General features: G+C 39.6%; 1 protein-coding gene across 13 annotated transcripts in view; it reads right to left on the minus strand.

Annotated features, from left to right (window-relative positions):
* The window catches only part of RBM20 (RNA binding motif protein 20), a 97,866-nt gene that overhangs the window by 40,442 nt on the left and 44,112 nt on the right, over nucleotides 1-13,312 (minus strand). For 2 of the 13 annotated variants that reach the window (XM_086900343.1, XM_086900341.1), the window contains exon 1: nucleotides 7,064-7,139. The exons of 8 other annotated variants lie outside the window; for them this stretch is intronic. Coding sequence is in view for 2 of the 5 variants with exons in the window: in XM_086900337.1 (XP_086756463.1) it covers nucleotides 6,951-6,976 (26 nt within the window). In the remaining 3 variants the exon portion in view is untranslated. Of the gene's footprint in view, nucleotides 1-6,950; nucleotides 7,140-13,312 lie in introns of those variants that run through there. 3 more of the 13 variants (XM_086900337.1, XM_086900336.1, XM_086900340.1) reach the window with 2 other exon arrangements.

A 13,312-nucleotide genomic window follows, 5' to 3' on the forward strand; every position in this document is an offset into this window, starting at 1 on the left:
AAATTGTCAGCAAGAACCCAAAGAGAGTGGTTGGTTAGAATGTATGTTCTTCCATCTGAGGCATATATACCCTAAGGAAAAAAAATACCAAAGTATTTTCACATAAATCAGCTGAATGTAAATGTGAAATATTGCATGAAAAACACAGGAATAAGCCTGAGATTTAATATCAATACTAACATATAGGATGAACCATTTTAATAACATCTCCACTCTGCTTCTACCCAGGAAAACATGCTGATGCAGGCTGGGAAATCTGAGGAGCAGCTCATGTGATGCAGACTCCTGACATTCCCCCAGACATGACTAAGCTTAAACAAGTAGCATTATCTGGTGCATTTGAAAGCAAGATGTGAATAACGTGATCATGGAGGTTTTTTTTGGTACCTTTCAAAATGCTCCTGTTCAGGATCAGGATGGGGTTTGTGAAGTGAAGGATATTATGAACAAGTTAAAATTTGCTTGCAGCTTTCATAGTCTTGCCAGCCTTGAACTCGGGAAAGAGTGCTGAGAGCTAACAGCATGAATGCATAAAACAGAATTCTCTGAAAACGCCTATAATGGAACTGACACCATACTCCATGACAAAAATAACTACAATTTCTATCACAGAAAACACAGGCTTAGCTAGAAATAGAGCCTAAAAGCAGGCAATCTTAGTCAGTTTTGCAAGTTTTACATCATCACATATACATTGGTATTTTAAGTCTGCTGCCTCCAAATGTAGAATTAAATAGTAGGTCACCACAAATGCTATTTTCCAGTCATGAAGCTGAACACATAAGTGAGCTTTTTATCAACCAAAAAAAATCAATAAAATGAAAATAAATGTATGATGTGAATCCCAGATGCTATTACCCTGATGTGTGTGCTCAGCTCAGGAACACCAAGCTCAAACAGCACCTAAGCCCCTATGCAGGCACACCCTAAAGTCACACACCAACCAGAACTCCTGCACTGCAGTTTCCCTAATTCTTAGCATGGGATTAATTTTATTCTACAGTCATAGGTGCTTGTAGGAAAAACAAAAAATCTTGATATTACAAATTAAGACTTCTGCCTTTGAAGAAGCAAAGAGATACTTAATTTTAAAAGATTTTCAGAACATACATGGTATGGAGTGAAACACAGCCTCTTCAAATTCAAACCAATGTATTTTCTCCATCTTAAGAAACTTTCTCATCTCTCCTACTTAGACTTTTGCATTTAGCTCAGCAACTATTGGAGGTGCTCACTGGCTGATACTGCCACCCAATGGCTCTTTAGTCATTAACAGATTACAAAAAATAAAATCAAACCAGATGCAATGCAGAACCAGTTCTGCTTCTGCTATGGGAACAGAAAGCGCCTTCATAGCAGGACTTTTCCACTAAAGAGTTCTTCTGAAAAATGACTATATAAAATGCACTTTAAAAGCACGCATTTGAGGACAGTGGAAATGGAGCCAATTCTCAGAATTTCAGCCAAATGTTCTTACTACCATCTCCAGCAATAAACATGGGCGAGTTGTTCAGCTGACGTGGACGCCAGCTTCTGCACCCAGTCCTCAGCCAGGCACTTCTGAAGATGTCCCCCCACTGCAGGAGAAGGAATAAACAGCCTCTTTCTACTTCTCCTTTCTGGCTTTCTAGCTCTGGCTACACTTTAGCCCTTACTGACATAAAGCAAATCTGACTGGCCCTCAAGACTTTTTAATTCAGGGCATAGAGAAAGATCCAATGAATTATCTTGTGATCTCTGAATATGTATGTATGTATGTATGTATGTAAAGTAAAAGGGCATTTCAAAGAGAAGAATTAATTAAAGACTGAGTAGAAATAGAAAATTCCACTTCCATTCCTGCAGTCAAGTCCATGAAAGATTTCTTTGCCCGCAGGTGGAAAAGACCCCATGGTGGAAAAAGCAATATGAAGCTTCCTGTGAGGAAGAAGATGGGGGTTTACATCTGGTGCACACCTTGATTTTGCCTTGAAAAACAGGGGGATTCCCTTCTTTCTCCCATCCCGAGTGGTCCTAAAAATGTCTCCCCATCCCAGGTTGTGAGAGCCTGACTGTGCTTGTCAGCACCATTTCCCTCACAGCCAGGAAGGGTCAGACTGCTGCACAACAGCCCCAGCCTGGGCAACTCTCAAAGACCAGCCTTGAGCCACTCCTGACTCACAGCCACCACCGCCACCCATCAGCCACACAACAGAGAGTTATGGTGAAGCCTTCAGGAAGCAGGACTCCAACAAGAAAAACAAGTGATGGTGTTTTGCTCTGAAAGGCCACAAAGGGTTACACACAGCAGAAATATTATTCTGCATTATTATATGTGCTACAAGGTCCCAACAATTTTACTTTAATGCAATAATTTCATTCACAAACTATTTTTTTTTGTAATTTTCTTGTTAACAAATAAGACTGGTCCTGCTTTATTTTCTTCACACAGTTACGATGAAAAGCTCTTCATGTGTATTTGCTGCATCAAAAGCAGTAATAAAGTAATTCCCTTCTGTATATCAGCTTTTTCTCTTCCCCACATGCAAATTATAAGTACTAAAAAAATTGACTTTGGGAAAAAAAAATTAAGCATTCTGTTCTGGACTCGCAGCAGTTTAAGACACCCACAAGGAATGCACTGAAGTAACAAAGGGGATACAGCTGGTCATCTTGCTCTGTGTGTGTGTGTGCAGGGCATCCCTCCTCCTGAAGTGGTACTCGTTGAGTGAAGGTGGAATAACCACTAGATGGGGATGTCTGGCTTCAGAATGTTAAAGAGCCAAGTGTTAAAAACAGTGTAACAACCTCAGCAATAAAGCTTTTTCAGAGTATTAAGAGGAAAGAAAAAAAAAAGGGAAAGGAAAAGGAAAAATAGAGAACACATGCACTTGCCTTCTCCATGTCTTTCGCTGGATTGAGTGAAATACCATGAATTGATTCATATTGTGCAAGGGATAAACAGTACAAGAAAAAACAGGCAGAAAACAGTATAAGACCAATGTGCATCTTTCCAAACTGACCTGAAAACAGTTTCAGCAAATATACAAGAGCAAACTGCTGGTGTATCTCCCCGACCTTCTAGCAGTTTTCCACTTCTGACCATCTCCTCTGGCAAGGGATCTTTTGCAGTTCCACCTGCTCATCCTTTTTTCCACCCTGTTATTCACATGGATCCTCTGCTCTTTCCTCCAGCATCTGGTGGCCAAATCCTGCCATTCCTCTATCCATGTCTTTATCAGGTTACAGCTAGAACTTCAATTTGCATTTCCTGTCTAAATTATGGGACCCACACCTTCATAAGACGTGCATGGCCCTCAGACCTTCCACCATGACAGAGCTCTTCAAGGTTCTGTAGGTCCCAGGGTTTGAAGCCTCTCTTATAAGTCCTCACCCTCAAACTCTTCACAGCACTGGCAATGCTTCTTCTTTACCACTTTATCAGCTTTGGGGCCCACTTGCTCACTTTTCCCTCTTTCTCCCTGTGAGTGCAAAGCCTTCTGCATTAAAATCCAAGGTCCCTTTTCCCTCCACCTTCAAATCCTCTCTTCCAGCATTACCCTCCTCCCCAGCCAGTGGCTAAATAGTCACAGAGCAGCAGAGCAGTGGGGGAATCACTCAGAGATACTTAAGTATTTCATACATCATTTGAAAATTCCAGTATATTTCAAGAGAAGGCTGCACTCTGAAAACAGATTCTTTTACAGAAGACACCTGGGGAGCCCTGAAAGGAATACAGACAGATTTGGGGATATTCCAAATAAATTTGATCTCCCTTTTTCCAAAGCTGAAAAGTATTTACTCACATAAAAGCTTTCTAAGTGATATTTGTTCACTTTAAAAAAACATATGAAGTCTTTTAAACTTCTCATTGACTGCTTTTTCTTGTAGGTAAAAGGTTATGAACAAAACATTACTGTTTAATGCTTTGAAAGTAGCTGGCCATCTTATTTTAAAACTATTGTGTAAGAGTGAAAAATGCACAAAATTAAAAAAAAGTTTCCTTCAACTTAAGGTTCAAAATCTTGAATTTATTTCTAAAGCTGTGTTTCAGAGATGACACATATTTAGGCAGGCTTTCAAACTCTTGAGTCAACAAAGAAAATAAATAGTTAACGTCCAGTATGCTTTGACATAGTTTTCAACTACTAGAAAGTAAAGGTAAATACAAAAAGCACTGCAGGCTGTATTCCTGACTACCATTCTTTTCACCCAAAGAAAAAATATTTCTTGATGTCAGCAGTATAGACTCAGCCTCCTCTGAGCATTTGCTGAAACGTATTTGAGATCTGAGAAGATGCTGTTAATGGCCTCATGGGAGCCTCAGTGCATCTACAATGCAATTCTGTCACACCACAGTGACAGAATTAGTGACAGAATTAAATTTTTCATGTAATTCTAAAACTTTCATACTTTTGCACTGGTAAACATTCAGTCAGGCTCATTACAGACTTTGACACACTCTGCAGCTGACTGTAAAGGAGCATTTTGTCATTTGCAAGACAGCATTCCCCATGCTCTGGTCCAGCTCAGTGCTCTGTGCAGCCAATTAGGCTGTGGAATTCCCTCCCATCAGGCATGAAGAAAGTAATTCATTGCATTATGCTTGAGCATACCAGTATCTGGGTGGGCACTCCTATTAACTAAAAGAATAACTATATGTGTGCATCAGAAAAGACTTTAACTACAGCTCCATGAAAGATCTTCTGCAGAGATCTCTTGAGGAGCTGCAGACAATACTCCCAAAAGGAAACCTGATTCTATCCTCGGAATTACAACATCATCCACTACAGCAAGGAAGCATAAAACAGCTCATTAGCAGCCCTATCAAGTGACAGACCTAAAGCCAGCTCCAAAGTCATCCACACCTGTCTGCCTATAGTGACTGCCAAAAAGTCAAATTCCTTCAGGATTAGGATCCTTGTCCCTTTTCTACATCTGGATCTTACAACCCCAATTTGCTCTAGGGAATCACAGGTTTTACAGCAGCAGGGTGCACAGCAAGGGTGAAAAGATAAACAGATGCTGTAGATCCCCAAAAATGACCAAATTCCACACTGCTGTGTTTTAAATGTGAACACCCAAAATGCCACTAAAAATATCCATCAATTCTAAATAGCACTATTTGAAGTAGCACAATATTAAGTCATCCAGAAAAAAAATATACCCTGGTACGTACTTTTAGCACACCTGGTTCATTTATGGTTATAAATGAAAATGCACAAACCCTAATGATCTTAGGATCTCATTTATAGTAGGCACCCTGAGGTGCTTTTTTGATGGAGTAAGAGCAATCCATATTAATAATATACTACTTATTGTGTAGTTTCACACTGAACTCCAATACCACAGTGAAAAGCCTTAATTATGATAAAGCTGAGCAGAACTCTTAAAAGCAATCCAGAAAAATCTATTTTTCCACATCATGATTCACAATGATTTGAATGTGTCATCAGTCTCCCAGGATCTGTTTTCTATAAGCAGTGGGATTTTTTTTTAACATGCTCTACATACAGGCCTCAAGGGTGATGTACCAAGAAATTTGATAGTGAGTTCAGAGAAATTAAACTAACAGTGAACATGCACATGTATTTGTCAGAGATTCAGCAACAGGACTACAAAGATCACATTCACATAATTCCTTCAATTCTCTATAGGAAGATGAGAACAGCCTCTGTTAGATCAGACAATTTTACCCTTCTGGAAATATTCCCTAATTGTGGCAAACTGCTAGAAAAATTATGATGAACAGATAACATAGTAGAAAAGGGTAAGAGGAGAGAGATGCAATTTTTTTCAGACATTTTAATAAGAAATTTCAGATCGTTGTAATGATGTCTTGGCCATGTGAAACAGGACTCCTCACTAATACCAGCCCTCTTACTTCCTGATATAATTAGCATTATTATCAGAATTTACTGCACTGTTGCAGTGAAGGACATAAAACTACATGCAATAGAGCTGTGGTTGTACACAGCTGTAATAAGACCAGCACCACTGATCCTATATAATAGAAGAAAATGATACAGCAGAAAATTAAAACTCCTCACACCACCAAAACACTACATGGTACAGCACTGAGGTACAGCACATTTGCAAGTCCGTTTGTAAAAATTTCTCAGAAAAAATTACAACCTTGCAAGAAGCAAAAGTTAGAAGCAGCCTTCTGAATACTTCCTTAAATTATTCCTTCCACTGCAGGGGTATAAACCTACGTGGTTTTTTTCTATATATTAAATTCAGTTTAAGTTTTCATCCTAAATAACATTGCATCTAAATAGGTAAAGACATGAAAAGAAGGCCTAGGACTTTTCTGCTTGGGAGAGAAAAGGGTTTAATAACAGCCCTAGTTTCTTGATCAGTTCAATACAGCCTCCTCATTGTCTAGAATTGCCTTAAATTGCAATTCTAATTGTAGGTTTAATTAATTCTTAAAAGAAATGCATGGTTTTGATACAGGAAAAAGACGCACTAATTCTGGAAGACCATTTAATCTCTCTCTTAGCTTACAAAGACTTGTCTAGCAAAAGTTCAAATCACAATAATGATCCTGAAGGGAAAGTCTGAATGGCAGCATCCACATTTAAACACCCACTTGCTTCCATCCACTGCCAAGCTGGTATGAATTCAGCAGCCGGCACAGACACCTAATCAGCATCTTCCAAATTTTGGAATAAGCCTGCATGAACAGGAGGCAGAGCAGAGCCAGAAGCAGGTTTAAGGAGGCAGACAGCTGACCTAAGAGTGGCACAGGAATTCAGTAATCTCAAGGACTGCATTCCTGGCCCATACAAAGGCACCTACAGCCCCAGCTGCAGAATGCAAGTGCTCAGAAGTCCATTCAGTTATGTACTAAGCAGAGATTCATACTGGAGTAAAAAGTCACATATTATGGCAAAACATTTTTGAGAGAAACTCAAAAGCTCCTTATTACAGGTGGGAGGACAGTAACGTAACAAAAATCTACTTACTAAGTTTCCTCTCCCTGCCAGAGCATTGAGACACTTTAACTATGCCTCAATCAGCATTTTGCCTTTTACCTTAACAAAACATGCAGAAATTTGAAGGAATTTAACCATCTTACCTGTGGTTTACAAAATCTCTATCTCTGGTTAAGAGTCTATTAGTATAAATGTACTAAGAGGAATCACCTTCAGTAGGGTTTTCAGGAATAAGTACCTACCTTATGAAGACAATAAAAATCAGATCCATTGGAAACAGCTGCAGGTTCTTCTAACACTTGCAGAGCATCTTTAATGAAACCCCAGGGATCTGTAGCTGTAATGCTGGTGGGAGAGCCCAGGGCTGTGCCTGGTCACTTGGTCACACACAGTCTGTAAGTTGATGCACTGGATTCTGCTCTGCACCATCGCCCTGCCCTTGCTCAAGCAGAACTTCAAACCCCACAGTCTGTTTGGGATAATACCTTAAATCCTAACCCAAGTCCCCCTTCCAAAAACTGTACACTAACCCAATTCATTCCTTTTATCTGTTACGCATAATCAGTGTTCAACTGCACAGTAGATGGCAGTAAATCTTCACTTGCCATGCTAGAAACCCCCTGGCCTCCCTTAAGAATTTAAACAATTTGTGAATACATTTATGACATCTTTCAACATACTGGAGAAGTAAACTCCCACTCAGCTACATGATTTCAGCTTTCTTACCAACCTTCTCCCTAGGTGTACACACACGATTCTATTATTTCACACATGGTTCATTCTCAAGATTTCTTTTATTTTGGAAAAGCAATAGGATGTACACACAGTTTAGTGCTCTCAGATGAAGACTGGCTTATTTCAGTGTAAGGTAATCCAAAAACTTATGAAACGTTAAACAGAGGATTCTTAATCACAGCTGTAAATGTGTTGACACACAGAGAGTGAGGAAGGGAAAAAACATACTCGGTGTTGCTGACAATATGTCAAACAGCATTACCGGAAAGAGACAAGCTGCAGCATGTGATTTGGATGACACTTTGGGACACAGAAATACATCTTGATTTAGATTTTCTGCCAGAGAAGAGCATCCTCTTCCTGCCAAGCCTCTGCAAAGCTCTGAATCTCCATTAAGTTCTCTAATGCTCAAAATTTAACCACTTCTACCAAAGATGTAGTTTCAAGCTTTAAAACACTCCATGTCCCAGTTTACAAAAGGTATATTTGCTAAATAATTTTACAGCTACAGACATGTTTGAGTAATTTATAGGACACATGAAGCCATAAAAAATTGAGCCAAAAAATTGTTTTCATAGAGGGTTTTACCCAGAACATGAATTGGTAGATGTATTTCCAGTTCCCTGCCTTGGTTCTTGGATCATCATCAAAATTAATGACGATTTGCTAGACAAGCATTTTGATCATGTTCACAGTCAGTTAAGTGGCCATTTTTCCAATGAAATTGTAAAATTCACACCAATGAGGAAGGCAGTCCTTCAAGTGCCTTCTCTTCCAGTGTACAAATTCACCTCATCTCCAAAAAATATTGTTATGCCTTGTTGTGTTTCAGAGACTTCCATAAAAGTCACTGAGAAGCCATAAAACAATCTCTCTTTACAAATTAATGATGATACTAATTCAACCAGATTAATATTGTGCTAACTTGTAACAGCACACAGAAAGCTGGTTTACATCACATCCTTCTGACGGACTGCATTCCAAAATAATTTTGGTGCCAGCTCTCACATTCCCAAAAGTGTTTTCAAAAACCACCTTGCAACCATCTGTAGAGGTCTCTTAGCTTGCATCCAGCACTCGAACACTGGCTCTCTGGGAATTCTGGGCTAGCATTCAAGATCAGTACCCTGGCATCTGCACAGGGCAGTGCAGAAGTGTGAAATCTTTGGGACTCAAAACTCCACCAGAAACATCTTCTGATCACGCTTCATTAATATGAAAGTCAGTCAAACTGCTCCTGCAGTTCTGTTTCTCATGAGCAGCAGCTGAATTGCTTGCACAAAGCAATTTGCCTGCTGCACTAAAGCAATTGCCTCTGCATTGCTCCAGTGTGCTGGGGCAGCAAGGACAGAGATTTATGCCAGGAGTCACAAACAATACTGCCCTTGTACCCTCTCTGTTCCAGCGTGGGACTTCCTTGCAGGGAGTGGGGAGTGCTTAACAACAATACAACTTTTCTTCAACAGAATAATGTTGTAGATTCATTTCTCTTGTAATTTTGAAGTACTCTGTATACATATTTGATCTTTTCTACTTTTAAAAAGACCCCATCAGAGAGGCCTAGCAGCCATTTAGTACAGAAACAGAAGGCAAAGAGAAAACTGCCTATGAACACCACACCACATTGCTGGATGCGATGCAGTGTCTGCTCAAGCTGAAACTGCTTGAACCCCAGAAAAAAAAAGGAAATTTTCCTCTAGATGCTCACAGCATTGTTAGAAGAAGAAAGAGGAAGAACCTGCTTTAAATCTACTAATTTAGTGGGGTATGCAAAAAATGTCAGTGTTTTCAGAAGCCTAACAAGAACATGGAGGTTGTACCCGTGAAGGGTCCCAAAGCTCTGAAGTAAAATTTACCTCTTTAGTCTATCAACAGCAAATGTTTCACCTCCCAGCCCCAGGGCAAAGCCCACTGGCTTCACACTGTTTCACAAGATCTACATCCTCAGCAAAAGCACAGGATCCTCTACACTGCCAGAGCAATTTCAGCCCAAGACTCATTCAGCTCAATGTCACTCGATTTAGGTGAAGCACAGAGGAACCTTATTAATTATAATCTGATGTTTCACAGCTTACAAATATCTCCCCTCTCAAATGCTGAACTGGACACCTAATAAGGCCACAAGCTTAAGATTTCCTTGTCAAATTTTTATAAAGCCCCCTCACAAGATAATCTAGTATCTTCAAAGTGATGATTAGAGCCGACAACTTGATGAAGAAAAGGCTCTAATACACTACAATTAAAAGAAAAAAAATAAAAATAATGTAACTCTTTCCTTACCCACTAATTCTTCCAGGCCACTGAAGCATATGTCCAACTTTCAGTGGGTTAAGGCAGTGGAATAAATAATTAACCATTTCTGTTGTTTCCAGTATAAGCAATACTGGAATTTTTTAGTCAGTTTAGGCCCCGACACTACACATCAGTGAATATCTGTAGTATGGAATTATATTTACACATTTACTGCAAAGAAGCATTTGCTTCATCCTCACCATAGGATAAAGTGTTCAGGAAAAGAAAAAATCCTTGTGGGGACATGTACACACTCACTTTGGAGATAATAATCTTTCAGTATGAACAAAATTAGCTAGATAAACATCTCTTCACACTCCTGTAAGTTATGAGCCTCCTCTACATCAAAGACAACACACAACAGCTGAGTCATATGCAGTATTTACAGGATGTCCACTTGTCCAGTGGACAATGCCCCTACAGAGCCTGAATATCTTCAGCCTGAGAGAGAACTGTAGACAATCCTCTGATACTGCCACAGTGAGCACACAAGATCTGGACACTCACAGACTTGTGACCTTTATCAGAGCCCATCACAGGCTGCTCACCAGCATGTGGACAGCCCTATTTATGGCATCATCAAAACACTGCAAGTTATCCCCTGTCTGAGGGCTTGGAGATCAGCATACCTGAATAATAAAATATCTCAGCATTCATCACATGATGCTCATTTTGCTCTAGCAAGAAGAGACAAAACGAGGTTATTCTCAACCTGCCTTGGTTTTAGTTCTGACACAGGTATGGGCAACACAAAAGGAAATGATGCTGTGGTATGAGGAGCCAGTACTCAGATGACTACTGGTGATCAGATTATTTCCATGACACAAATAGGAACAGAGAAAGGATTTTAGCAAAAATGTTTGCTCATGAGCCAGAAGTCAGAATGGAGGAAGGAGCAAAGCAGTTGGGAATAACAAGAGATTTTACTTTTCACACTTTTCCCTTTTTAATCCTTCCATTGCCTCCCTGATAGACAAATGCAACATGAGTTCCTGTCTTTATGTGAAAACTGCTTCTTCAATCTTCTCCTTTTGCAAATTTTGGTTCAATCCTGACACTGCTTCAATTGCCTTTTCCACTCCTTCTCTTATTATGCTGCATAAAATCACAGATTTGTAAAGTTCAAGTCTGGATATGCCACTGGCTCACCACACATTACCCTGCGTGCCACAGCCTGGGAGGCTTCACCTCCTTAACCCAGTAACATGGGTTTGCATGGAAGCAAGGCTTTCTGCAAAACACCACTGTTTTGATCTAATTTCCCTTACTATTGCAGTGGAATTTTAGCTCTACTTAAATATTCTTTTCTGAGCTTACTACTTTGGGTTTGGCTTTAGAACATAATGTGTTAACAAGGGCCCAGCTTGCTGCACAAACTGAGGTTACAATCTTATTGTTATGCAAAACTGCAGCAATTTTTATGCTTCTAGTGAACAGCATCTAGGTTTACTCCAAACTGTTGGTGGAATTGCTGAATGAGATTGTTTCCAAGTCTCTATGTAAAGATTCCTATTGGAAGGAAATTCACTACTGCCAATGGTTCTCAGACATTTCAGTTTCAGGCTTTTAATACAGTAAGAAGTTGCTGTACAGGTAAGGTTGTTCTTCCCTAAAAATAAAAGGCCTGGGAGATATGAAGCAAAATACATGGCAAACATGAAATCTCATTATCTATATACAAACCTTTATCAAACAAAACTAGAAATCTTGTGTGGGGAAAAAGTGAGCTAACTCCTTTTAACAGAACATTACACTGACTGAAACAACTACACAGGTGAATTATATCCACCTTAAAAATTCCTGTAATATTCTTCCTTGCTTGTATCAGACTAACCGCACTAGAGATACACAGACCATTCCAGTTATTCTCCAATGCTTTTCCTTTCTTCCATGGTTTGAATTTATTGCCACATTCCATAATTTTTAATTAAATTATCAGGGCAAAAATGTCTGGGAATTTCTGGATCCAGCTCTTCATATTCTTTGGTGCAGGTAACCAGATGGGATTTTTAGTGTGGTTCCAATAGGAAAAACATGAACATATTCTCACTAAACATTGACTTCAGTGTACTGTATCCTTCTGATTTGATACAACAAGGTTATCCTGCTCTTTTCCAAAGAGAAATTAAGTATTTATTGGAAAGCAAGATATTTCTTGAACAGTTCTGCTTTTTTTTTGCATCAGTTCTAGCTCCTTTATGGTTTTTATCAGGTAATAGATCTCAGTCCTTTCTAGAGTCATTGTCCTAAAACACCTAAATTTCTGCCAGCCATAGATTTTATTTTAAACTTCCCAGAGAGAACGCCCCTGTTGAATTTTCTGTTATTGAGTGGGAAGGGTGCAATAAATATTCTGCAAGACTTCTTTACAAAATCCCAATTTGATTTATTCACTTCTAATTTTTTCTTCTCAATCAAGTTTGCTCAGAAGATTTTTCACTGGAGTGATGAAATTCAGTATTTCTGAAATACCACATCAGCATGTTAGCCATCCAAACCAGCATATGCCTCTTTGGGAAGTAGGTCAGGCTCACTGGTCCCTAGGCAACCACCAAATCTCACTCCCTTGATCAATTCATCTGCATCCCTGCTCATGACGTCTGAAATGGGTTCAGCTGGTATTGTGTGCTGTGGTTTTTGCATTAAAAGATTATTATCTGTTTTTAGCAATGCTAAGTGTGTTATTATTGGCTGCATCAGATCTCTGGCACATTAAATGGCCCATTTTTAAATATTCCATATCTGTTTTCTTTCTCCTCCCACATAACTGCCAAAGAACAGACTAGTTCCCGTTGGTCTCTGGCTTTATTTAATGGATTCTTTTCCAGACCTTGATTATCAAATTAATCCTTATGCAGTCAAAATTCAGTGGATATGAGTTACTCATGAATTCTTTAATACTATAACATCCAGTTTCATTTATCTTTTCTTTTTTTTTTTTTTTTTGTGCTCATCCTTTCTAAGAGTCTGGATGAGTACACGGGCGGAGAGGGAAGTCACTGAGTACACCCCCAGCAAACTGCATTGCACTACACACATGCACTACCAAGGCATTTGAAAATATGAGATGTGAACAGGCACCATAGAGCAAGGCAGGGACCAGACAGCACAATGACAGAGCTCTGTAAACCTGCTTCCACTGGGGCTGGAGATGCAAGAGTCGCATCGAGTGCTCAAAGCTGCTGTTCAGTCACAGTAGCCTGACCTGGCACTGGTTCAGCCACTGAAGTATCCCATGAGTTTTATGACCCTCATCACACAAATAGTTCCCTGAGGGTTTAGCAATACACATTTCTTAAAATCACTGAGAATACCAGTTCCCTCCTGCTGGTCTCCCACAGGCCATCAGAGCTATGCGAGCAATT

Source organism: Cyanistes caeruleus, chromosome 8 (assembly GCF_971803275.1).
Source record: "Cyanistes caeruleus chromosome 8, bCyaCae1.hap1.1, whole genome shotgun sequence".
NCBI classification, from domain to species: domain Eukaryota; kingdom Metazoa; phylum Chordata; class Aves; order Passeriformes; family Paridae; genus Cyanistes; species Cyanistes caeruleus.